The following is a 26,496-nucleotide window of genomic DNA, read 5'->3' as shown; positions in this document are numbered from 1 at the left end:
GCCACAAATAATGCGGGATGAGGTGGATATGACATGACAGCGGTGCCACAGATAATGCAGGATGAAGTGGATATGACATGACAGCAGTGCAAATGTAGATGTGTGATGAGGTGGATATGGCATGACAGCAGTGCCACAGATAATGCAGGATGAGGTGGACAGGACAGCAGTACCAGAGTAGATGTGGGATGAGGTGGATATGGCATGACAGCAGTGCCACAGATAATGCAGGATGAGGTGGACAGGACAGCAGTGCCAGAGATGAAGAGGCATGAGGCGGATATGGCATGACAACAGTGCCAAAGATGATGAGGGATGAGGTGGATAGGACATGACAGCAGTGCCAGAAATGATGCAGATGAGGTGCGTATGACACGACAGCAGTGCCAGGTATGATGCGGAATGAGGTGGATATGGCATGACAGCAGTGCCAGAGAGGATTTAGGAAGAAGTGGATATGACATGACAGCAGTGCCAGACATGTTTGATGAGGTGGATATGACATGTCATTAGTGCTAGCGATTATGCAGGATGAGATGGATATGACATGACAGTAGTGCCTGGGATGATGTGGGATGAGATGCATACGACATGACAGCCATGCCAGGGATGAGGCCGCTATGACGTGACAGCAGTGCCAGGGATGAGGTGGAATGAGGTGGATATGACATGACAGCAGTGCCAGGGATGATGCGGAATGATGTGGATATGACATGACAGCAGTGCCAGGGATGATGCAGGTTGAGGTGGATATGACATGACAGCAGTGCCAATGATGATGCGCGATGAGGTGGATATGACATGACAGCAGTGCCAGGGATGATGCAGGTTGAGGTGGATATGACATGACAGCAGTGCCAGGGATGATGCAGAATGATGTGGATATGACATGCCAGCAGTGCCAGGGATGATGCGGGATGAGGTGGATAAGGCATGATGGCAGTGCCAGAGATATGAGGAGGATATAGTATGACAGCAGTGCCAGGGATGATGCAGAATGATGTGGATATGTCATGACAGCAGTGCCAATGATGATGCGGGATGAGGTAGATCTGACACGACAGCAGTGCCAGGGATGATGCAGGATGAGGGGGTAGGACATGACCGCAGTGCCAGGGATGATGTCAGATGAGGTGGATAGGACATGGCCGCAGTGCCATGGATGATGCAGGATGAGGTGGAAATGGCATGACGGCAGTATCAGGGATGATGCAGGATGTGGGGGTAGGACATGACCGCAGTGCCAGGGATGATGTCAGATGAGGTGGATAGGACATGGCCGCAGTGCCATGGATGATGCAGGATGGGGTGGATAGGCCATGACAGCAGTGGCAGGGATGAGGGATGAGGTGGATGTGGCATGACAGCAGTGCCAGGGATAATGCAGGATGAGGTGGATATGACGTGACAGCAGTGTCAGCGAGGATGCAGGATGAGGTGGATATGACATGACAGCAGTGCCAGAGATGATGCAGGATGAGGTGGATAAGGCATGACAGCAGTGCCAGGGATGATGCAGGAGGAAGTAGCTATGACATGACAGCAGTGCCAGGGATGAGGTGGATATGACCTGACAGCAGTGCCAGAGTTGATGCAGGTTGAGGTGGGTATGATATGACAGCAGTGCCAGAGATGATGCAGGTTGAGGTGGATATGACATGACAGCAGTGCCAGGGATGATGCGGGATGAGGTGGATACAACATGATAGCAGTGCCAGGGATGAGGTGGATATGACATGACAGCAGTGCCAGGGATGAAGTGGATATGATATGACAGCAGTGCCAGGGATGATGCAGGATGAGGTGGATACGACATGATAGCAGTGCCAGGGATCAGGTGGATATGATATGACAGCAGTGCCAGGGATAATGCAGGTTGAGGTGGATATGACATGACAGCATTGCCAGGGATGATGCAGGATGAGGTCGATATGACATGACAGCAGTGCCAGGGATGATGCGGGATGAGGTGGATATGACATGACAGCAGTGCCTGGGATGATGCGGGATGAGGTGGATATGACATGACAGCAGTGCCAGAGAAGATGCAGGTTGATGTGGATATGACATGACAGCAGTGCCAGGGATGATGCGGGATGAAGTGGATATGACATGACAGCAGTGCCAGGGATGAGGTGGATAGGACATGACAGCAGTGCCAGGGATGATGCGGGATGAAGTGGATATGACATAACAGCAGTGCCAGAAATGATGCAGGTTGAGGTGGATAGGACATGACAGCAGTGCCAGGGATGAAGTGGATATGACATGACAGCAGTGCCAGGGATGATGCAGGTTGAGGTGGATATGACATGACAGCAGTGCCAGGTATGATGCAGGGTGAGGTGGATATGGCATAACAGCAGTGCCAGGGATGATACAGGGTGAGGTGGATAGGACATGACAGCAGTGCCATGGATGAGGTGGATATGACATGACAGCAGTGCCAGGGATGATGCGGGATGAGGTGGATATGATATGACAGCAGTTTCAGGGATGAGGTGGATATGATATGACAGCAGTGCCAGGGATAATGCAGGTTGAGGTGGATATGACATGACAGCAGTGCCAGGGATGAGGTGGATATGACATGACAGCAGTGCCAGGGATGAGGTGGATATGACATGACAGCAGTGCCAGGGATGATGCAGGATGAAGTAGATATGACAGCAGTGCCAGGGATGAGGTGGATATGATATGACAGCAGTGCCAGGGATGAAGTGGATATGATATGACAGCAGTGCCAAGGATGATGCAGGATGAGGTGGATAGGACATGACAGCAGTGCCAGAGATGATGCAGGGTGAGGTGGATATGGCATGACAGCAGTGCCAGGGATGATACAGGGTGAGGTGGATAGGACATGACAGCAGTGCCAGGGATGAGGTGGATAGGACATGACAGCAGTGCCAGGGATGATGCGGGATGAGGTGGATATGATATGACAGCAGTGTCAGGGATGAGGTGGATATGATATGACAGCAGTGCCAGGGATAATGCAGGTTGAGGTGGATATGACATGACAGCAGTGCCAGGGATGAGGTGGATATGACATGACAGCAGTGCCAGGGATGATGCGGGATGAGGTGGATATGATATGACAGCAGTGCCAGGGATAATGCAGGTTGAGGTGGATATGACATGACAGCAGTGCCAGGGATGAGGTGGATATGACATGACAGCAGTGCCAGGGATGAGGTGGATATGATATGACAGCAGTGCCAGGGATGAGGTGGATATGATATGACAGCAGTGCCAAGGATGATGCAGGATGAGGTGGATAGGACATGACAGCAGTGCCAGAGATGATGCGGGATGAGGTGATATGACATGACAGCAGTGCCAGAGATGATGCAGGGTGAGGTGGATATGGCATGACAGCAGTGCCAGGGATGATACAGGGTGAGGTGGATAGGACATGACAGCAGTGCCAGGGATGAGGTGGATAGGACATGACAGCAGTGCCAGGGATGATGCGGGATGAGGTGGATATGATATGACAGCAGTGTCAGGGATGAGGTGGATATGATATGACAGCAGTGCCAGGGATAATGCAGGTTGAGGTGGATATGACATGACAGCAGTGCCAGGGATGAGGTGGATATGACATGACAGCAGTGCCAGGGATGATGCGGGATGAGGTGGATATGATATGACAGCAGTGCCAGGGATAATGCAGGTTGAGGTGGATATGACATGACAGCAGTGCCAGGGATGAGGTGGATATGACATGACAGCAGTGCCAGGGATGAGGTGGATATGATATGACAGCAGTGCCAGGGATGAGGTGGATATGATATGACAGCAGTGCCAGGGATGATGCGGGATGAGGTGGATATGATATGACAGCAGTGTCAGGGATGAGGTGGATATGATATGACAGCAGTGCCAGGGATAATGCAGGTTGAGGTGGATATGACATGACAGCAGTGCCAGGGATGAGGTGGATATGACATGACAGCAGTGCCAGGGATGATGCGGGATGAGGTGGATATGATATGACAGCAGTGCCAGGGATAATGCAGGTTGAGGTGGATATGACATGACAGCAGTGCCAGGGATGAGGTGGATATGACATGACAGCAGTGCCAGGGATGAGGTGGATATGATATGACAGCAGTGCCAGGGATGAGGTGGATATGATATGACAGCAGTGCCAGGGATGATGCGGGATGAGGTGGATATGATATGACAGCAGTGTCAGGGATGAGGTGGATATGATATGACAGCAGTGCCAGGGATGATGCGGGATGAGGTGGATATGACATGACAGCAGTGCCAGGGATGAGGTGGATATGATATGACAGCAGTGCCAGGGATGAGGTGGATATGATATGACAGCAGTGCCAAGGATGATGCAGGATGAGGTGGATAGGACATGACAGCAGTGCCAGAGATGATGCGGGATGAGGTGGATAGGACATGACAGCAGTGCCAGGGATGATGCAGGGTGAGGTGGATATGGCATGACAGCAGTGCCAGGGATGATGCAGGATGAGGTGCGGCCACTGGCTTTTTTCTTCCCACACTGTAGATACGTACCTCTTCTTTGCGCTGCATATCCTCCAGCCGCCCGTCCTTGGTGTACTTGGACTGGGTGAATTGATCACTGAGCAAACCTCTGTGAAAAAGAAGAGAGACGGATTTTCAGCCGGAGATAGTGGCCACGAACAAACCCGCAGCAGCATCTGGGCAGATGTTCAACCACAGGCTAGCTCTGGGTGATATACCTCTAGGAACCCCAGAACACGTGTTGCCACATCTCCGGGAGTCTTGCTAAACATAGGGTCCTTCAAGAATGGGGCGAGACGTGGGCATTTATTTCATGTGGGGTACAATGAGTTCAGGAGTAGCTAAAGACCTGCAATATGCAGTCTCCCCGAAATCTGAAAATGTTCCATCCGTAAAGATTTCCAATGAGGGTGCAAACGAGGGGGGGCGGGGGGAGGGTTAAGAGGGGGCGGGGAGACCTGAAACCCTGGCCTACAGTCTTTCAGGGTGGGATGAGTGTAGCAGTGAAATGGCAGCCTCCCTGCAAGCCCTGCATTCCCTGAGGCAGTGCAGGGGCACCAGGCCCTCCCTGCAAGCCCTGCATTCCCCGAGGCAGTGCAGGGGCACCAGGCACACCCTGGCAAGCCCTGCATTCCCTGAGGCAGTGCAGGGGCACCCTGCAAGCCCTGCATTCCCCGAGGCAGTGCAGGGGCACCCTGCAAGCCCTGCATTCCCCGAGGCAGTGCAGGGGCACCAGGCCCTCCCTGCAAGCCCTGCATTCCCTGAGGCAGTGCAGGGGCACCAGGCGCACCCTGGCAGGCCCTGCATTCCCTGAGGCAGTGCAGGGGCACCCTGCAAGCCCTGCATTCCCCGAGGCAGTGCAGGGGCACCCTGCAAGCCCTGCATTCCCCGAGGCAGTGCAGGGGCACCAGGCCCTCCCTGCAAGCCCTGCATTCCCTGAGGCAGTGCAGGGGCACCAGGCGCACCCTGGCAGGCCCTGCATTCCCTGAGGCAGTGCAGGGGCACCAGGCGCACCCTGGCAGGCCCTGCATTCCCTGAGGCAGTGCAGGGGCACTAGGCCCTCCCTGCAAGCCCTGCATTCCCCGAAGCAGTGCAGGGGCACCAGGCATACCCTGGCAGGCCCTGCATTCCCCGAGGCAGTGCAGGGGCACCAGGCACCCCCTGGCAGGCCCTGCATTCCCTGAGGCAGTGCGGGGGCACTAGGCCCACCCTGGCAAGCCCTGCATTCCCTGAGGCAGTGCAGGGGCACCAGGCATACCCTGGCAAGCCCTGCATTCCCTGAGGCAGTGCAGGGGCACCAGGCATACCCTGGCAAGCCCTGCATTCCCTGAGGCAGTGCAGGGGCACCAGGCACACCCTGGCAGGCCCTGCATTCCCCGAGGCAGTGCAGGGGCACTTGGCCCTCCCTGCAAGCCCTGCATTCCCCGAAGCAGTGCAGGGGCACCAGGCATACCCTGGCAGGCCCTGCATTCCCCGAGGCAGTGCAGGGGCACCAGGCACCCCCTGGCAGGCCCTGCATTCCCTGAGGCAGTGCGGGGGCACTAGGCCCACCCTGGCAAGCCCTGCATTCCCTGAGGCAGTGCAGGGGCACCAGGCACACCCTGGCAAGCCCTGCATTCCCTGAGGCAGTGCAGGGGCACCAGGCATACCCTGGCAAGCCCTGCATTCCCTGAGGCAGTGCAGGGGCACCAGGCATACCCTGGCAAGCCCTGCATTCCCTGAGGCAGTGCAGGGGCACCAGGCACACCCTGGCAGGCCCTGCATTCCCCGAGGCAGTGCAGGGGCACTTGGCCCTCCCTGCAAGCCCTGCATTCCCCGAAGCAGTGCAGGGGCACCAGGCATACCCTGGCAGGCCCTGCATTCCCCGAGGCAGTGCAGGGGCACCAGGCACACCCTGGCAAGCCCTGCATTCCCTGAGGCAGTGCAGGGGCACCCTGCAAGCCCTGCATTCCCCGAGGCAGTGCAGGGGCACCCTGCAAGCCCTGCATTCCCCGAGGCAGTGCAGGGGCACCAGGCCCTCCCTGCAAGCCCTGCATTCCCTGAGGCAGTGCAGGGGCACCAGGCGCACCCTGGCAGGCCCTGCATTCCCTGAGGCAGTGCAGGGGCACCCTGCAAGCCCTGCATTCCCCGAGGCAGTGCAGGGGCACCCTGCAAGCCCTGCATTCCCCGAGGCAGTGCAGGGGCACCAGGCCCTCCCTGCAAGCCCTGCATTCCCTGAGGCAGTGCAGGGGCACCAGGCGCACCCTGGCAGGCCCTGCATTCCCTGAGGCAGTGCAGGGGCACCAGGCGCACCCTGGCAGGCCCTGCATTCCCTGAGGCAGTGCAGGGGCACTAGGCCCTCCCTGCAAGCCCTGCATTCCCCGAAGCAGTGCAGGGGCACCAGGCATACCCTGGCAGGCCCTGCATTCCCCGAGGCAGTGCAGGGGCACCAGGCACCCCCTGGCAGGCCCTGCATTCCCTGAGGCAGTGCGGGGGCACTAGGCCCACCCTGGCAAGCCCTGCATTCCCTGAGGCAGTGCAGGGGCACCAGGCATACCCTGGCAAGCCCTGCATTCCCTGAGGCAGTGCAGGGGCACCAGGCATACCCTGGCAAGCCCTGCATTCCCTGAGGCAGTGCAGGGGCACCAGGCACACCCTGGCAGGCCCTGCATTCCCCGAGGCAGTGCAGGGGCACTTGGCCCTCCCTGCAAGCCCTGCATTCCCCGAAGCAGTGCAGGGGCACCAGGCATACCCTGGCAGGCCCTGCATTCCCCGAGGCAGTGCAGGGGCACCAGGCACCCCCTGGCAGGCCCTGCATTCCCTGAGGCAGTGCGGGGGCACTAGGCCCACCCTGGCAAGCCCTGCATTCCCTGAGGCAGTGCAGGGGCACCAGGCACACCCTGGCAAGCCCTGCATTCCCTGAGGCAGTGCAGGGGCACCAGGCACACCCTGGCAAGCCCTGCATTCCCTGAGGCAGTGCAGGGGCACTAGGCCCACCCTGGCAAGCCCTCCTTTCCCTGAGGCAGTGCAGGGGCACCAGGCATACCCTGGCAAGCCCTGCATTCCCTGAGGCAGTGCAGGGGCACCAGGCACACCCTGGCAGGCCCTGCATTCCCCGAGGCAGTGCAGGGGCACTAGGCCCACCCTGGCAAGCCCTCCTTTCCCTGAGGCAGTGCAGGGGCACCAGGCATACCCTGGCAAGCCCTGCATTCCCTGAGGCAGTGCAGGGGCACCAGGCACACCCTGGCAAGCCCTGCATTCCCTGAGGCAGTGCAGGGGCACCAGGCATACCCTGGCAAGCCCTGCATTCCCTGAAGCAGTGCAGGGGCACCAGGCATACCCTGGCAGGCCCTGCATTCCCCGAGGCAGTGCAGGGGCACCAGGCACCCCCTGGCAGGCCCTGCATTCCCTGAGGCAGTGCGGGGGCACTAGGCCCACCCTGGCAAGCCCTGCATTCCCTGAGGCAGTGCAGGGGCACCAGGCACACCCTGGCAAGCCCTGCATTCCCTGAGGCAGTGCAGGGGCACCAGGCATACCCTGGCAAGCCCTGCATTCCCTGAGGCAGTGCAGGGGCACCAGGCACACCCTGGCAGGCCCTGCATTCCCCGAGGCAGTGCAGGGGCACTTGGCCCTCCCTGCAAGCCCTGCATTCCCCGAAGCAGTGCAGGGGCACCAGGCATACCCTGGCAGGCCCTGCATTCCCCGAGGCAGTGCAGGGGCACCAGGCACCCCCTGGCAGGCCCTGCATTCCCTGAGGCAGTGCGGGGGCACTAGGCCCACCCTGGCAAGCCCTGCATTCCCTGAGGCAGTGCAGGGGCACCAGGCACACCCTGGCAAGCCCTGCATTCCCTGAGGCAGTGCAGGGGCACCAGGCACACCCTGGCAAGCCCTGCATTCCCTGAGGCAGTGCAGGGGCACTAGGCCCACCCTGGCAAGCCCTCCTTTCCCTGAGGCAGTGCAGGGGCACCAGGCATACCCTGGCAAGCCCTGCATTCCCTGAGGCAGTGCAGGGGCACCAGGCACACCCTGGCAGGCCCTGCATTCCCCGAGGCAGTGCAGGGGCACTAGGCCCACCCTGGCAAGCCCTCCTTTCCCTGAGGCAGTGCAGGGGCACCAGGCATACCCTGGCAAGCCCTGCATTCCCTGAGGCAGTGCAGGGGCACCAGGCACACCCTGGCAGGCCCTGCATTCCCCGAGGCAGTGCAGGGGCACTAGGCCCACCCTGGCAAGCCCTCCTTTCCCCGAGGCAGTGCAGGGGCACCAGGCATACCCTGGCAAGCCCTGCATTCCCTGAGGCAGTGCAGGGGCACCAGGCACACCCTGGCAGGCCCTGCATTCCCTGAGGCAGTGCAGGGGCACCAGGCCCACCCTGGCAAGCCCTCCTTTCCCTGAGGCAGTGCAGGGGCACCAGGCCCACCCTGGCAAGCCCTCCTTTCCCCGAAGCAGTGCAGGGGCACCAGGCCCACCCTGGCAAGCCCTCCTTTCCCTGAGGCAGTGCGGGGGCACCAGGCACACCCTGGCAGGCCCTGCATTCCCCGAGGCAGTGCAGGGGCACCAGGCCCACCCTGGCAAGCCCTGCATTCCCTGAGGCGGTGCAGGGGCACCAGGCATACCCTGGCAAGCCCTGCATTCCCTGAGGCGGTGCAGGGGCACTAGGCCCACCCTGGCAGGCCCTGCATTCCCTGAGGCGGTGCAGGGCCACTAGGCGCACCCTGGCAAGCCCTGCATTCCCTGAGGCAGTGCAGGGGCACCAGGCCCACCCTGGCAAGCCCTGCATTCCCTGAGGCAGTGCAGGGGCACTAGGCCCACCCTGGCAAGCCCTCCTTTCCCTGAGGCAGTGCAGGGGCACCAGGCATACCCTGGCAAGCCCTGCATTCCCTGAGGCAGTGCAGGGGCACCAGGCACACCCTGGCAGGCCCTGCATTCCCCGAGGCAGTGCAGGGGCACTAGGCCCACCCTGGCAAGCCCTCCTTTCCCTGAGGCAGTGCAGGGGCACCAGGCATACCCTGGCAAGCCCTGCATTCCCTGAGGCAGTGCAGGGGCACCAGGCACACCCTGGCAGGCCCTGCATTCCCTGAGGCAGTGCAGGGGCACCAGGCCCACCCTGGCAAGCCCTCCTTTCCCTGAGGCAGTGCAGGGGCACCAGGCCCACCCTGGCAAGCCCTCCTTTCCCCGAAGCAGTGCGGGGGCACCAGGCCCACCCTGGCAAGCCCTCCTTTCCCCGAGGCAGTGCGGGGGCACCAGGCACACCCTGGCAGGCCCTGCATTCCCCGAGGCAGTGCAGGGGCACCAGGCCCACCCTGGCAAGCCCTGCATTCCCTGAGGCAGTGCAGGGGCACCAGGCATACCCTGGCAAGCCCTGCATTCCCTGAGGCAGTGCAGGGGCACCAGGCACACCCTGGCAGGCCCTGCATTCCCCGAGGCAGTGCAGGGGCACTTGGCCCTCCCTGCAAGCCCTGCATTCCCCGAAGCAGTGCAGGGGCACCAGGCATACCCTGGCAGGCCCTGCATTCCCCGAGGCAGTGCAGGGGCACCAGGCACCCCCTGGCAGGCCCTGCATTCCCTGAGGCAGTGCGGGGGCACTAGGCCCACCCTGGCAAGCCCTGCATTCCCTGAGGCAGTGCAGGGGCACCAGGCACACCCTGGCAAGCCCTGCATTCCCTGAGGCAGTGCAGGGGCACCAGGCATACCCTGGCAAGCCCTGCATTCCCTGAGGCAGTGCAGGGGCACCAGGCATACCCTGGCAAGCCCTGCATTCCCTGAGGCAGTGCAGGTGCACCAGGCACACCCTGGCAGGCCCTGCATTCCCCGAGGCAGTGCAGGGGCACTTGGCCCTCCCTGCAAGCCCTGCATTCCCCGAAGCAGTGCAGGGGCACCAGGCATACCCTGGCAGGCCCTGCATTCCCCGAGGCAGTGCAGGGGCACCAGGCACCCCCTGGCAGGCCCTGCATTCCCTGAGGCAGTGCGGGGGCACTAGGCCCACCCTGGCAAGCCCTGCATTCCCTGAGGCAGTGCAGGGGCACCAGGCACACCCTGGCAAGCCCTGCATTCCCTGAGGCAGTGCAGGGGCACCAGGCACACCCTGGCAAGCCCTGCATTCCCTGAGGCAGTGCAGGGGCACTAGGCCCACCCTGGCAAGCCCTCCTTTCCCTGAGGCAGTGCAGGGGCACCAGGCATACCCTGGCAATCCCTGCATTCCCTGAGGCAGTGCAGGGGCACCAGGCACACCCTGGCAGGCCCTGCATTCCCCGAGGCAGTGCAGGGGCACTAGGCCCACCCTGGCAAGCCCTCCTTTCCCTGAGGCAGTGCAGGGGCACCAGGCATACCCTGGCAAGCCCTGCATTCCCTGAGGCAGTGCAGGGGCACCAGGCACACCCTGGCAGGCCCTGCATTCCCTGAGGCAGTGCGGGGGCACTAGGCCCTCCCTGCAAGCCCTGCATTCCCCGAAGCAGTGCAGGGGCACCAGGCATACCCTGGCAGGCCCTGCATTCCCAGAGGCAGTGCAGGGGCACCAGGCACCCCCTGGCAGGCCCTGCATTCCCTGAGGCAGTGCGGGGGCACTAGGCCCACCCTGGCAAGCCCTGCATTCCCTGAGGCAGTGCAGGGGCACCAGGCACACCCTGGCAAGCCCTGCATTCCCTGAGGCAGTGCAGGGGCACCAGGCATACCCTGGCAAGCCCTGCATTCCCTGAGGCAGTGCAGGGGCACCAGGCATACCCTGGCAAGCCCTGCATTCCCTGAGGCAGTGCAGGGGCACCAGGCACACCCTGGCAGGCCCTGCATTCCCCGAGGCAGTGCAGGGGCACTTGGCCCTCCCTGCAAGCCCTGCATTCCCCGAAGCAGTGCAGGGGCACCAGGCATACCCTGGCAGGCCCTGCATTCCCCGAGGCAGTGCAGGGGCACCAGGCACCCCCTGGCAGGCCCTGCATTCCCCGAGGCAGTGCGGGGGCACTAGGCCCACCCTGGCAAGCCCTGCATTCCCTGAGGCAGTGCAGGGGCACCAGGCACACCCTGGCAAGCCCTGCATTCCCTGAGGCAGTGCAGGGGCACCAGGCACACCCTGGCAAGCCCTGCATTCCCTGAGGCAGTGCAGGGGCACTAGGCCCACCCAGGCAAGCCCTCCTTTCCCTGAGGCAGTGCAGGGGCACCAGGCATACCCTGGCAAGCCCTGCATTCCCTGAGGCAGTGCAGGGGCACCAGGCACACCCTGGCAGGCCCTGCATTCCCCGAGGCAGTGCAGGGGCACTATGCCCACCCTGGCAAGCCCTCCTTTCCCTGAGGCAGTGCAGGGGCACCAGGCATACCCTGGCAAGCCCTGCATTCCCTGAGGCAGTGCAGGGGCACCAGGCACACCCTGGCAGGCCCTGCATTCCCTGAGGCAGTGCAGGGGCACCAGGCCCACCCTGGCAAGCCCTCCTTTCCCCGAAGCAGTGCAGGGGCACCAGGCCCACCCTGGCAAGCCCTCCTTTCCCTGAGGCAGTGCGGGGGCACCAGGCACACCCTGGCAGGCCCTGCATTCCCCGAGGCAGTGCAGGGGCACCAGGCCCACCCTGGCAAGCCCTGCATTCCCTGAGGCAGTGCAGGGGCACCAGGCATACCCTGGCAAGCCCTGCATTCCCTGAGGCGGTGCAGGGGCACTAGGCCCACCCTGGCAGGCCCTGCATTCCCTGAGGCGGTGCAGGGGCACTAGGCGCACCCTGGCAAGCCCTGCATTCCCTGAGGCAGTGCAGGGGCACCAGGCCCACCCTGGCAAGCCCTGCATTCCCTGAGGCAGTGCAGGGGCACCAGGCACACCCTGGCAAGCCCTGCATTCCGAGGCAGTGCAGGGGCACCAGGCACACCCTGGCAGGCCCTGGATTCCCCGAAGCAGTGCAGGGGCACTAGGCCCACCCTGGCAAGCCCTGGATTCCCCAAAGCAGTGCAGGGGCACCAGGCGCACCCTGGCAGGCCCTGCATTCCCCGAGGCAGTGCAGGGGCACTAGGCCCACCCTGGCAAGCCCTGCATTCCCTGATGTAGTGCAGGGGCACTAGGCCCACCCTGTCAGGACCAGGATTCCCTGAGGCAGTGCAGGGGCACTAGGCGCACCCTGGCAAGCCCTGCATTCCCTGAGGTAGTGCAGGGGCACTAGGCCCACCCTGTCAGGACCAGGATTCCCTGAGGTAGTGCAGGGGCACTAGGCGCACCCTGGCAGGCCCAGGATTCCCTGAGACAGTGCAGGGGGCACCAGGCACACCCTGGCAAGCCCTGCATTCCCTGAGGCAGTGCAGGGGCACCAGGCACACCCTGGCAAGCCCAGGATTCCCTGAGGCAGTGCAGGGGCAGAGGCACACCCTGGCAGGCCCAGGATTCCCCGAAGCAATGCAGGGGCACCAGGCACACCCTGGCAGGCCTGGATCCCTGAGGCAGTGCAGGGGCACCAGGCACACCCTGGCAGGCCTGGATCCCTGAGGCAGTGCAGGGGCACCAGGCACACCCTGGCAAGCCCTGCATTTCCTGAGGCAGTGCAGGGGCACCAGGCACACCCTGGCAGGCCCAGGATTCCCCGAAGCAGTGCAGGGGCACCAGGCCCACCTTGGCAGGCCCTGGATTCCCTAAGACATTACTGGGGCACTAGGTCCACCTGGCAGAGAGTATGCCCAGACGTGGGTCCCTTGCTCGCTGTGCCATAGGGAACCCAGCTGCACCTCACTGAGGAGGCCAAACAAGGCCGAAACATGGCTGTGCTTGCTCGTGTTTCCATGCAGAGGGGACCTGGCCTAGCAGTTCGGGCAGAGCTGCTACCATTGGTGGCAGTACCTGGCTGATTTGCATATGGCGGGACCCCTTTTGCAATGGTGCAGGCGGGCAAAAAAACAGTTGCGAGGAAGGATGCCCAGAGCAATGCCAGTGTTTCAGAGTCATGCAAAACCTTCCACGCATCACTTTTTCGGTTCCAGGATTCCATTAGATAGTGCTGGGCACTACTAATAGGCCCACTCTGGTCCCATGCATAGGGTCGTTTGTAGGGGAAGGAGGGCAGATATGGGAAGGTTTTTCCAGTTTTGCCCACATCTTTGATTATCTCAGCAACTATACCTTGCCCACTGCGAGGGTTAGTAAAAGGTCCTGCATCTAGACCCAATAGTGGAAAACCAGCAGCCCTTAAGATGGTTTGGCCTACAACCCCTTTCAACCCTGGCCAGCCCAGTAAATCGGGAGGCATTACTGAAGTCATAGTACAGCCAGCGGAATAGACCACCATTCATTCCTGAAAATCCCCTTTAAATGATCATTACTCTACAGATGTGTCCAGAGCCTTCAGTATGCCCACAGATCTCGCTTTCCCAGAGTGTAGACAGTAAACCACCCCCAGAAGACACCACTCATCAGGGTCCCTTCCTCTAGGGGAGGTACAGGGCCCACCTCTGACCCCGGGGTCATGCATACATACGTGTTCCTCTCCAGCCTCAGCAGGTAGGGGCGTCCAGCAGCCTCAATAGAGTAGGAGAGCTTATCCTCCCAGGCACCCTGAAACAACAACACAAATGAGTCACTGGGGTGCACATCAAGCAGATGTGGTCAGTCATCGCCCTCATGGACTCCTGGGATGAGGTGATGAACATGCGTGTATAGTGGCTTTCAGCTGTGCCCAACCCCATGCAATAGCAACACAGCACACGTGGAGGTACTCCCAGTAGGACACACCCATATGAACTTCATATTGTAAAACCCAGAGCAATGTATGATGCAACAGCTTTGCCCTTAAGACCATGGACGTCCAGGCTGTTAGGATTCCCTATGGATGCATCTCACACTTCTGCACAATCTCAAGCAAAGCATCAGCCTTGCGGTTTGGCCTCGCTACCAAAGGTGAAGAAAGGGTGCCTACTCAGCCCATGCCATATTTTGATGAAGAATTCGGAGTGGAAGGAACTTGATCTTTGGTCTGTCTTCTTCCTATAGCTGGTGAACGCCTGAATCCTGGAGGGTTGTAAGCAAGTTTTAGCATGGCCTATTTATGTGGCCTGATAGTTTACCGCTCTAATCAGATTTTCTTCTTTTCTTAATGGTCAAAATATGCTGTAATTTCAAGCTTTTCATTGAATACTGCAAATGTGTGTGTGGGTCCCTTATGGATGAAGGCTGGCTACTTAGAAGTTATGATCTAGTTGTATAGTCTTGTTTTAACTAGAGACATTTCCTCTCGAAAATTCAATATGGACTATATATACATATAGGCATACTGAGTGTCTGTCACGATGCTCCAATTCTGGGGGCGTGGATGGGGTGCAGGGGAACACTAGGCCCCATTGCTTTCACTAGATCACAGCCATATCCCATTGACAGGGTCCAGGGGTTGTCTCCGATACGGCTATATAGGGTGATCCAGCTTAAACAGGTTCCTTGGCCACTTGCGTTTTATGACAACTCAGGGCAGCAAATTACTCCAAATTACTCCATTGGCTCATTATCAAGGGAGGGGGCAGCAAATTACTCCATTGGCCCATTAACAAAGGAGAGGGCAACACATTACTCCATTGGCTCATTAACAAAGGAGTGAGAAGGGGCAGCAAATTGCTCCATTGGCTCATTAACGGAGGGGGGGGGGGGGGCAGCACATTACTCCATTGGCTCATTATCAAAGGAGGGAGGGCAGCAAATTACTCCATTGGCTCATTAACAAAGGAGAGGGCAACACATTACTCCATTGGCTCATTAACAAAGGAGGGGGAACGGGGCAGCAAATTACTCCACTGGCTCATTAACAAAGGAGGGGGGGAGGGGCAGCAAATTACTCCACTGGCTCATTAACAAAGGAGGGGGGGCAGCAAATTACTCAATTGGCTCATTATCAAAGGAGGGAGGGCAGCAAATTACTCCATTGGCTCATTAACAAAGGAGGAGGCAACACATTACTCCATTGGCTCATTAACAAAGGAGGGGGGACGGGGCAGCAAATTACTCCACTGGCTCATTAACAAAGGAGGGGGGCAGCAAATTACTTCACTGGCTCATTAACAAAGGAGGGAGGGCAGCAAATTACTCCACTGGCTCATTAACAAAGGAGGGGGGAGGGGCAGCAAATTACTCCATTGGCTCATTAACAAAGGAGGGGGGAAGGGGCAGCACATTACTCCATTGGCTCATTAACAAAGGAGGGGGGAAGGGGCAGCAAATTACTCCACTGGCTCATTAACAAAGGAGGGGGGGGGTGCTCTAAGAGGAAAGGTTGCGGTGCAGCTGCCCTGCTTCCGAATCTGCTTAAAACTCATAACGTAACTCAAGCAAAGAAATCCAGTTCAGTTCCACATTAAAACAAACAGCCAACTCCCCACAAATAATAAAATAAGACGAACACAAAACAGAGACTAGAACTTCAAAAGACGCACATTGTAATGTCCGTATCATGGTTTGACAATAAACACGTTTCTGCCGCACAATCCCATAGATCATTAGCAGTAAACACCGTCTCGCGCCGCAGGTCACTGTACAGTGGCACAGAAGATGACAAGCAAGAGCTTGTGGCTTGTGGAGGCGCCTGGAAGACGTCTCCCAGGCTCGAAGATGGTGCTCCCCGGCCATAAAACGGCAACAGCCGGAACGTGGTCCGAGTACCCCGTCTATGACGCAGGCGCCCCCCAAATGCGTAATGCCGGTACACAAGAGGGCAGTGTTGGCTTTGCCAATGCTGGTTATGTACAGCTGCAGTTAAGCAATTCGCTCTCAGCAGAATGCTCCCAGATAACACTGTCGGGAAGTACACAGCACAATGTTTGATGTTACTGCTCGACAGAGCTAGCTCCAACAGAAGCCAGGAGGATGTGTTTCGGGCGGAGTGGGGCAGGTAGTGGCCATAGGGACAGGCCTGGGGCAGAACATGGGTGGGGGCCTAGCCGAGCAAAACCCCCAGGCTCTGTGTCCCTCCTCACATCCCATCTCCATCCCAATGCAGTAGTGTAGGCTTGTGGTGGTGCTTAAGTGCCACTAATAGACTAAACTAAACCATGGCTCGGTTTTCTTGCCTGCTGCTTGCCCAGCAAGCAGCCATCCGGTCTCCTTCCTCCTGCGCACAATACGCGGTCCCTTGCAGGTGCAGGAAAGCGGGCAGGAGGGGTCTGGAGGTGGATGGGATGGTGGGAGCAAGCATTGAGCGTGGGTGCAGTCAGGCAGGGCTAGGATGGGGGGGGAGACGTGGGGGCAGGCATTGAGCGTGGGTGCAGTCAGGCAGGGCTAGGATGGGGTGGGAGACGTGGGGGCAGGCATTGAGCGTGGGTGCAGTCAGGCAGGGCTAGGATGGAGTGGGAGACGTGGGGGCATACCTTGAGCGTGGGTGCAGTCAGGCAGGGCTAGGATGGGGTGGGAGACGTGGGGGCATACCTTGAGCGTGGGGGCATACCTTGAGCGTGGGGGCAGTCAGGCAGAGCTAGGATGGGGTGTGAGACGTGGGGGCATACCTTGAGCGTGGGTGCAGCCAGGCAGGGCTAGGATGGGGTGGGAGACATGGGGGCATACCTTGAGCGTGGGTGCAGTCAGGCAGGGCTAGGATGGGGTGGGAGACATGGGGCATACCTTGAGCGTGGGTGCAGTCAGGCAGGGCTAGGATGGGATGTGAGACGTGGGGGCATACCTTGAGCGTGGGTGCAGTCAGGCAGGGCTAGGATGGGGTGGGAGACGTGGGGGCATACCTTGAGCGTGGGGGCATACCTTGAGCGTGGGGGCAGTCAGGCAGGGCTAGGATGGGGTGGGAGACGTGGGGGCATACCTTGAGCGTGGGTGCAGCCAGGCAGGGCTAGGATGGGGTGGGAGACGTGGGGGCATACCTTGAGCGTGGGTGCAGCCAGGCAGGGCTAGGATGGGGTGGGAGACGTGGGGGCATATCTTGAGCGTGGGGGCATACCTTGAGCGTGGGGGCAGTCAGGCAGGGCTAGGATGGGGTGGGAGACGTGGGGGCATACCTTGAGCGTGGGTGCAGCCAGGCAGGGCTAGGATGGGGTGGGAGACGTGGGGGCATACCTTGAGCGTGGGTGCAGCCAGGCAGGGCTAGGATGGGGTGGGAGACGTGGGGGCATATCTTGAGCGTGGGGGCATACCTTGAGCGTGGGGGCAGTCAGGCAGGGCTAGGATGGGGTGGGAGACGTGGGGGCATACCTTGAGCGTGGGTGCAGTCAGGCAGGGCTAGGATGGGGTGGGAGACGTGGGGGCAGGGATTGAGCGTGGGTGCAGTCAGGCAGGGCTAGGATGGAGTGGGAGACGTGGGGGCATACCTTGAGCGTGGGTGCAGTCAGGCAGGGTTGGATGGGGTGGGAGACGTGGGGGCATACCTTGAGCGTGGGGGCATACCTTGAGCGTGGGGGCAGTCAGGCAGGGCTAGGATGGGGTGGGAGATGTGGGGGCATACCTTGAGTGTGGGTGCAGTCAGGCAGGGCTAGGATGGGTTGTGAGACGTGGGGGCATACCTTGAGCGTGGGTGCAGTCAGGCAGGGCTTGGATGAGGTGGGACGTGGGGGCATACCTTAAGCGTGGGTGCAGCCAGGCAGGGCTAGGATGGGGTGGGAGACGTGGGGGCATACCTTGAGCGTGGGTGCAGCCAGGCAGGGCTAGGATGGGGTGGGAGACGTGGGGGCATACCTTGAGCGTGGGTGCAGCCAGGCAGGGCTAGGATGGGGTGGGAGACGTGGGGGCATACCTTGAGCGTGGGGGCATACCTTGAGCGTGGGGGCAGTCAGGCAGGGCTAGGATGGGGTGGGAGATGTGGGGGCATACCTTGAGTGTGGGTGCAGTCAGGCAGGGCTAGGATGGGGTGTGAGATGTGGGGGCATACCTTGAGCGTGGGTGCAGTCAGGCAGGGCTAGGATGGGGTGGGAAACGTGGGGGCATACCTTGAGCGTGGGTGCAACCAGGCAGGGCTAGGATGGGGTGGGAGACATGGGGGCATACCTTGAGCGTGGGTGCAGTCAGGCAGGGCTAGGATGGGGTGTGAGACGTGGGGGCATACCTTGAGCGTGGGTGCAGTCAGGCAGGGCTAGGATGGGGTGGGATACATGGGGGCATACCTTGAGCGTGGGGGCATACCTTGAGCGTGGGTGCAGTCAGGCAGGGCTTGGATGAGGTGGGACGTGGGGGCATACCTTGAGCGTGGGTGCAGCCAGGCAGGGCTAGGATGGGGTGGGAGACATGGGGGCATACCTTGAGCGTGGGGGCAGTCAGGCAGAGCTAGGATGGGGTGGGAGACGTGGGGGCATACCTTGAGCGTGGGTGCAGCCAGGCAGGGCTAGGATGGGGTGGGAGACATGGGGGCATACCTTGAGCGTGGGTGCAGTCAGGCAGGGCTAGGATGGGGTGTGAGACGTGGGGGCATACCTTGAGCGTGGGTGCAGTCAGGCAGGGCTAGGATGGGGTGGGAGACGTGGGGGCATACCTTGAGCGTGGGTGCAGCCAGGCAGGGCTAGGATGGGGTGGGAGATGTGGGGGCATACCTTGAGCGTGGGGGCATACCTTGAGCGTGGGGGCAGTCAGGCAGGGCTAGGATGGGGTGGGAGACGTGGGGGCATACCTTGAGCGTGGGTGCAGCCAGGCAGGGCTAGGATGGGGTGGGAGACGTGGGGGCATACCTTGAGCGTGGGGGCATACCTTGAGCGTGGGTGCAGGCAGGGCTAGGATGGGGTGGGAGACATGGGGCATACCTTGAGCGTGGGTGCAGTCAGGCAGGGCTAGGATGGGGTGTGAGACGTGGGGGCATACCTTGAGCGTGAGTGCAGTCAGGCAGGGCTAGGATGGGGTGGGGTGGGAGACGTGGGGGCATACCTTGAGCGTGGGAGCATACCTTGAGCGTGGGGGCAGTCAGGCAGGGCTAGGATGGGGTGGGAGACGTGGGGGCATACCTTGAGCGTGGGTGCAGCCAGGCAGGGCTAGGATGGGGTGGGAGACGTGGGGGCATACCTTGAGCGTGGGTGCAGCCAGGCAGGGCTAGGATGGGGTGGGAGACGTGGGGGCATATCTTGAGCGTGGGGGCATACCTTGAGCGTGGGGGCAGTCAGGCAGGGCTAGGATGGGGTGGGAGACGTGGGGGCAGGGATTGAGCGTGGGTGCAGTCAGGCAGGGCTAGGATGGAGTGGGAGACGTGGGGGCATACCTTGAGCGTGGGTGCAGTCAGGCAGGGTTGGATGGGGTGGGAGACGTGGGGGCATACCTTGAGCGTGGGGGCATACCTTGAGCGTGGGGGCAGTCAGGCAGGGCTAGGATGAGGTGGGAGATGTGGGGGCATACCTTGAGTGTGGGTGCAGTCAGGCAGGGCTAGGATGGGGTGTGAGATGTGGGGGCATACCTTGAGCGTGGGTGCAGTCAGGCAGGGCTTGGATGAGGTGGGACGTGGGGGCATACCTTGAGCGTGGGTGCAGCCAGGCAGGGCTAGGATGGGGTGGGAGACGTGGGGGCATACCTTGAGTGTGGGGGCATACCTTGAGCGTGGGGGCAGTCAGGCAGGGCTAGGATGGGGTGGGAGACGTGGGGGCATACCTTGAGCGTGGGTGCAACCAGGCAGGGCTAGGATGGGGTGGGAGACATGGGGGCATACCTTGAGCGTGGGTGCAGTCAGGCAGGGCTAGGATGGGGTGTGAGACGTGGGGGCATACCTTGAGCGTGGGTGCAGTCAGGCAGGGCTAGGATGGGGTGGGAGACGTGGGGGCATACCTTGAGCGTGGGTGCAGCCAGGTAGGGCTAGGATGGGGTGGGATACATGGGGGCATACCTTGAGCGTGGGGGCATACCTTGAGCGTGGGGGCAGTCAGGCAGGGCTAGGATGGGGTGGGAGACGTGGGGGCATACCTTGAGCGTGGGTGTAGCCGGGCAGGGCTAGGATGGGGTGGGAGACGTGGGGGCATACCTTGAGCGTGGGTGCAGTCAGGCAGGGCTAGGATGGGGTGGGAGACGTGGGGGCATACCTTGAGCGTGGGGGCATACCTTGAGCGTGGGTGCAGCCAGGCAGGGCTAGGATGGGGTGGGAGAAGTGGGGGCATACCTTGAGCGTGGGGGCATACCTTGAGCGTGGGTGCAGCCAGGCAGGGCTAGGATGGGGTGGGAGACGTGGGGGCAGGCATTGAGCGTGGGTGCAGTCAGGCAGGGCTAGGATGGGGTGGGAGATGTGGGGGCAGGCATTGAGCGTGGGTGCAGTCAGGCAGGGCTAGGATGACGTGGGGGCATACCTTGAGCGTGGGTGCAGTCAGGCAGGGCTAGGATGGGGTGGGAGACGTGGGGGCATACCTTGAGCGTGGGGGCATACCTTGAGCGTGGGGGCAGTCAGGCAGGGCTAGGATGGGGTGGGAGACGTGGGGGCATACCTTGAGCGTGGGTGCAGCCAGGCAGGGCTAGGATGGGGTGGGAGACGTGGGGGCATACCTTGAGCGTGGGTGCAGTCAGGCAGGGCTAGGATGGGGTGTGAGACGTGGGGGCATACCTTGAGCGTGGGTGCAGTCAGGCAGGGCTAGGATGGGGTGGGAGACGTGGGGGCATACCTTGAGCGTGGGGGCATACCTTGAGCGCGGGGGCAGTCAGGCAGGGCTAGGATGGGGTGGGAGACGTGGGGGCATACCTTGAGCGTGGGTGCAGCCGGGCAGGGCTAGGATGGGGTGGGAGACCTGGGGGCATACCTTGAGCGTGGGTGCAGTCAGGCAGGGCTAGGATGGGGTGGGAGACGTGGGGGCATACCTTGAGCGTGGGGGCATACCTTGAGCGTGGGTGCAGCCAGGCAGGGCTAGGATGGGGTGGGAGACGTGGGGGCAGGCATTGAGCGTGGGTGCAGTCAGGCAGGGCTACGATGGGGTGGGAGACGTGGGGGCATACCTTGAGCGTGGGTGCAGTCAGGCAGGGCTAGGATGGGGTGGGAGACGTGGGGGCAGGGATTGAGCGTGGGTGCAGTCAGGCAGGGCTAGGATGGAGTGGGAGACGTGGGGGCATACCTTGAGCGTGGGTGCAGTCAGGCAGGGTTGGATGGGGTGGGAGACGTGGGGGCATACCTTGAGCGTGGGGGCATACCTTGAGCGTGGGGGCAGTCAGGCAGGGCTAGGATGGGGTGGGAGATGTGGGGGCATACCTTGAGTGTGGGTGCAGTCAGGCAGGGCTAGGATGGGGTGTGAGACGTGGGGGCATACCTTGAGCGTGGGTGCAGTCAGGCAGGGCTTGGATGAGGTGGAACGTGGGGGCATACCTTGAGCGTGGGTGCAGCCAGGCAGGGCTAGGATGGGGTGGGAGACGTGGGGGCATACCTTGAGCGTGGGTGCAGTCAGGCAGGGCTAGGATGGGGTGGGAGACGTGGGGGCATACCTTGAGCGTGGGTGCAGCCAGGCAGGGCTAGGATGGGGTGGGAGACGTGGGGGCATACCTTGAGCGTGGGTGCAGCCAGGCAGGGCTAGGATGGGGTGGGAGACGTGGGGGCATATCTTGAGCGTGGGGGCATACCTTGAGCGTGGGGGCAGTCAGGCAGGGCTAGGATGGGGTGGGAGACGTGGGGGCAGGGATTGAGCGTGGGTGCAGTCAGGCAGGGCTAGGATGGAGTGGGAGACGTGGGGGCATACCTTGAGCGTGGGTGCAGGCAGGGTTGGATGGGGTGGGAGACGTGGGGGCATACCTTGAGCGTGGGGGCATACCTTGAGCGTGGGGGCAGTCAGGCAGGGCTAGGATGGGGTGGGAGATGTGGGGGCATACCTTGAGTGTGGGTGCAGTCAGGCAGGGCTAGGATGGGATGTGAGATGTGGGGGCATACCTTGAGCGTGGGTGCAGTCAGGCAGGGCTTGGATGAGGTGGGACGTGGGGGCATACCTTGAGCGTGGGTGCAGCCAGGCAGGGCTAGGATGGGGTGGGAGACGTGGGGGCATACCTTGAGTGTGGGGGCATACCTTGAGCGTGGGGGCAGTCAGGCAGGGCTAGGATGGGGTGGGAGACGTGGGGGCATACCTTGAGCGTGGGTGCAACCAGGCAGGGCTAGGATGGGGTGGGAGACATGGGGGCATACCTTGAGCGTGGGTGCAGTCAGGCAGGGCTAGGATGGGGTGTGAGACGTGGGGGCATACCTTGAGCGTGGGTGCAGTCAGGCAGGGCTAGGATGGGGTGGGATACATGGGGGCATACCTTGAGCGTGGGGGCATACCTTGAGCGTGGGTGCAGTCAGGCAGGGCTTGGATGTGGTGGGACGTGGGGGCATACCTTGAGCGTGGGTGCAGCCAGGCAGGGCTAGGATGGGGTGGGAGACATGGGGGCATACCTTGAGCGTGGGGGCAGTCATGCAGAGCTAGGATGGGGTGGGAGACGTGGGGGCATACCTTGAGCGTGGGTGCAGCCAGGCAGGGCTAGGATGGGGTGGGAGACATGGGGGCATACCTTGAGCGTGGGTGCAGTCAGGCAGGGCTAGGATGGGGTGTGAGACGTGGGGGCATACCTTGAGCGTGGGTGCAGTCAGGCAGGGCTAGGATGGGGTGGGAGACGTGGGGGCATACCTTGAGCGTGGGTGCAGCCAGGCAGGGCTAGGATGGGGTGGGAGACGTGGGGGCATACCTTGAGCGTGGGGGCAGTCAGGCAGGGCTAGGATGGGGTGGGAGACGTGGGGGCATACCTTGAGCGTGGGTGCAGCCAGGCAGGGCTAGGATGGGGTGGGAGACGTGGGGGCATACCTTGAGCGTGGGGGCATACCTTGAGCGTGGGTGCAGCCAGGCAGGGCTAGGATGGGGTGGGAGACATGGGGCATACCTTGAGCGTGGGTGCAGTCAGGCAGGGCTAGGATGGGGTGTGAGACGTGGGGGCATACCTTGAGCGTGGGTGCAGTCAGGCAGGGCTAGGATGGGGTGGGGTGGGAGACGTGGGGGCATACCTTGAGCGTGGGGGCATACCTTGAGCGTGGGGGCAGTCAGGCAGGGCTAGGATGGGGTGGGAGACGTGGGGGCATACCTTGAGCGTGGGTGCAGCCAGGCAGGGCTAGGATGGGGTGGGAGACGTGGGGGCATACCTTGAGCGTGGGTGCAGCCAGGCAGGGCTAGGATGGGGTGGGAGACGTGGGGGCATATCTTGAGCGTGGGGGCATACCTTGAGCGTGGGGGCAGTCAGGCAGGGCTAGGATGGGGTGGGAGACGTGGGGGCAGGGATTGAGCGTGGGTGCAGTCAGGCAGGGCTAGGATGGAGTGGGAGACGTGGGGGCATACCTTGAGCGTGGGTGCAGTCAGGCAGGGTTGGATGGGGTGGGAGACGTGGGGGCATACCTTGAGTGTGGGGGCATACCTTGAGCGTGGGGGCAGTCAGGCAGGGCTAGGATGGGGTGGGAGATGTGGGGGCATACCTTGAGTGTGGGTGCAGTCAGGCAGGGCTAGGATGGGGTGTGAGATGTGGGGGCATACCTTGAGCGTGGGTGCAGTCAGGCAGGGCTTGGATGAGGTGGGACGTGGGGGCATACCTTGAGCGTGGGTGCAGCCAGGCAGGGCTAGGATGGGGTGGGAGACGTGGGGGCATACCTTGAGTGTGGGGGCATACCTTGAGCGTGGGGGCAGTCAGGCAGTGCTAGGATGGGGTGGGAGACGTGGGGGCATACCTTGAGCGTGGGTGCAACCAGGCAGGGCTAGGATGGGGTGGGAGACATGGGGGCATACCTTGAGCGTGGGTGCAGTCAGGCAGGGCTAGGATGGGGTGTGAGACGTGGGGGCATACCTTGAGCGTGGGTGCAGTCAGGCAGGGCTAGGATGGGGTGGGAGATGTGGGGGCATACCTTGAGCGTGGGTGCAGCCAGGTAGGGCTAGGATGGGGTGGGATACATGGGGGCATACCTTGAGCGTGGGGGCATACCTTGAGCGTGGGGGCAGTCAGGCAGGGCTAGGATGGGGTGGGAGACGTGGGGGCATACCTTGAGCGTGGGTGCAGCCAGGCAGGGCTAGGATGGGGTGGGAGACGTGGGGGCATACCTTGAGCGTGGGTGCAGTCAGGCAGGGCTAGGATGGGGTGGGAGACGTGGGGGCATACCTTGAGCGTGGGGGCATACCTTGAGCGTGGGTGCAGCCAGGCAGGGCTAGGATGGGGTGGGAGACGTGGGGGCAGGCATTGAGCGTGGGTGCAGTCAGGCAGGGCTAGGATGGGGTGGGAGACGTGGGGGCAGGCATTGAGCGTGGGTGCAGTCAGGCAGGGCTAGGATGGGGTGGGAGACATGGGGGCAGGCATTGAGCGTGGGTGCAGCCAGGCAGGGCTAGGATGACGTGGGGGCATACCTTGAGCGTGGGTGCAGTCAGGCAGGGCTAGGATGGGGTGGGAGACGTGGGGGCATACCTTGAGCGTGGGTGCAGCCAGGCAGGGCTAGGATGGGGTGGGAGACGTGGGGGCATATCTTGAGCGTGGGGGCATACCTTGAGCGTGGGGGCAGTCAGGCAGGGCTAGGATGGGGTGGGAGACGTGGGGGCAGGGATTGAGCGTGGGTGCAGTCAGGCAGGGCTAGGATGGAGTGGGAGACGTGGGGGCATACCTTGAGCGTGGGTGCAGTCAGGCAGGGTTGGATGGGGTGGGAGACGTGGGGGCATACCTTGAGCGTGGGGGCATACCTTGAGCGTGGGGGCAGTCAGGCAGGGCTAGGATGGGGTGGGATATGTGGGGGCATACCTTGAGTGTGGGTGCAGTCAGGCAGGGCTAGGATGGGGTGTGAGATGTGGGGGCATACCTTGAGCGTGGGTGCAGTCAGGCAGGGCTTGGATGAGGTGGGACGTGGGGGCATACCTTGAGCGTGGGTGCAGCCAGGCAGGGCTAGGATGGGGTGGGAGACGTGGGGGCATACCTTGAGTGTGGGGACATACCTTGAGCGTGGGGGCAGTCAGGCAGGGCTAGGATGGGGTGGGAGACGTGGGGGCATACCTTGAGCGTGGGTGCAACCAGGCAGGGCTAGGATGGGGTGGGAGACATGGGGGCATACCTTGAGCGTGGGTGCAGTCAGGCAGGGCTAGGATGGGGTGTGAGACGTGGGGGCATACCTTGAGCGTGGGTGCAGTCAGGCAGGGCTAGGATGGGGTGGGAGACGTGGGGGCATACCTTGAGCGTGGGTGCAGCCAGGTAGGGCTAGGATGGGGTGGGATACATGGGGGCATACCTTGAGCGTGGGGGCATACCTTGAGCGTGGGGGCAGTCAGGCAGGGCTAGGATGGGGTGGGAGACGTGGGGGCATACCTTGAGCGTGGGTGCAGCCAGGCAGGGCTAGGATGGGGTGGGAGACGTGGGGGCATACCTTGAGCGTGGGTGCAGTCAGGCAGGGCTAGGATGGGGTGGGAGACGTGGGGGCATACCTTGAGCGTGGGGGCATACCTTGAGCGTGGGTGCAGCCAGTCAGGGCTAGGATGGGGTGGGAGAAGTGGGGGCATAACTTGAGCGTGGGGGCATACCTTGAGCGTGGGTGCAGCCAGGCAGGGCTAGGATGGGGTGGGAGACGTGGGGGCAGGCATTGAGCGTGGGTGCAGTCAGGCAGGGCTAGGATGGGGTGGGAGACGTGGGGGCAGGCATTGAGCGTGGGTGCAGTCAGGCAGGGCTAGGATGACGTGGGGGCATACCTTGAGCGTGGGTGCAGTCAGGCAGGGCTAGGATGGGGTGGGAGACGTGGGGGCATACCTTGAGCGTGGGGGCATACCTTGAGCGTGGGGGCAGTCAGGCAGGGCTAGGATGGGGTGGGAGACGTGGGGGCATACCTTGAGCGTGGGTGCAGCCAGGCAGGGCTAGGATGGGGTGGGAGACGTGGGGGCATACCTTGAGCGTGGGTGCAGTCAGGCAGGGCTAGGATGGGGTGTGAGACGTGGGGGCATACCTTGAGCGTGGGTGCAGTCAGGCAGGGCTAGGATGGGGTGGGAGACGTGGGGGCATACCTTGAGCGTGGGGGCATACCTTGAGCGCGGGTGCAGCCGGGCAGGGCTAGGATGGGGTGGGAGACCTGGGGGCATACCTTGAGCGTGGGTGCAGTCAGGCAGGGCTAGGATGGGGTGGGAGACGTGGGGGCATACCTTGAGCGTGGGGGCATACCTTGA

General features: G+C 61.6%; 1 protein-coding gene across 1 annotated transcript in view; it reads right to left on the bottom strand.

Annotated features, from left to right (window-relative positions):
• LOC138473339 (disintegrin and metalloproteinase domain-containing protein 9-like) overlaps positions 1-26,496 on the bottom strand; it is a 526,235-nt gene that overhangs the window by 319,694 nt on the left and 180,045 nt on the right. The window contains exons 3-4 of the mRNA XM_069612014.1: positions 13,923-13,999; positions 4,543-4,621 (exon numbers count right to left, since the gene is read on the bottom strand). Coding sequence (XP_069468115.1) covers positions 4,543-4,621; positions 13,923-13,999 — 156 coding nt within the window. The remainder of the gene's footprint in view (positions 1-4,542; positions 4,622-13,922; positions 14,000-26,496) is intronic.

The sequence above is a fragment of the Ambystoma mexicanum genome, chromosome 8 (genome assembly GCF_040938575.1).
Source record: "Ambystoma mexicanum isolate Mex_15411 chromosome 8, UKY_AmexF1_1, whole genome shotgun sequence".
Classification (NCBI taxonomy): domain Eukaryota; kingdom Metazoa; phylum Chordata; class Amphibia; order Caudata; family Ambystomatidae; genus Ambystoma; species Ambystoma mexicanum.
This window is presented reverse-complemented; position numbering and strand designations above follow the sequence as displayed.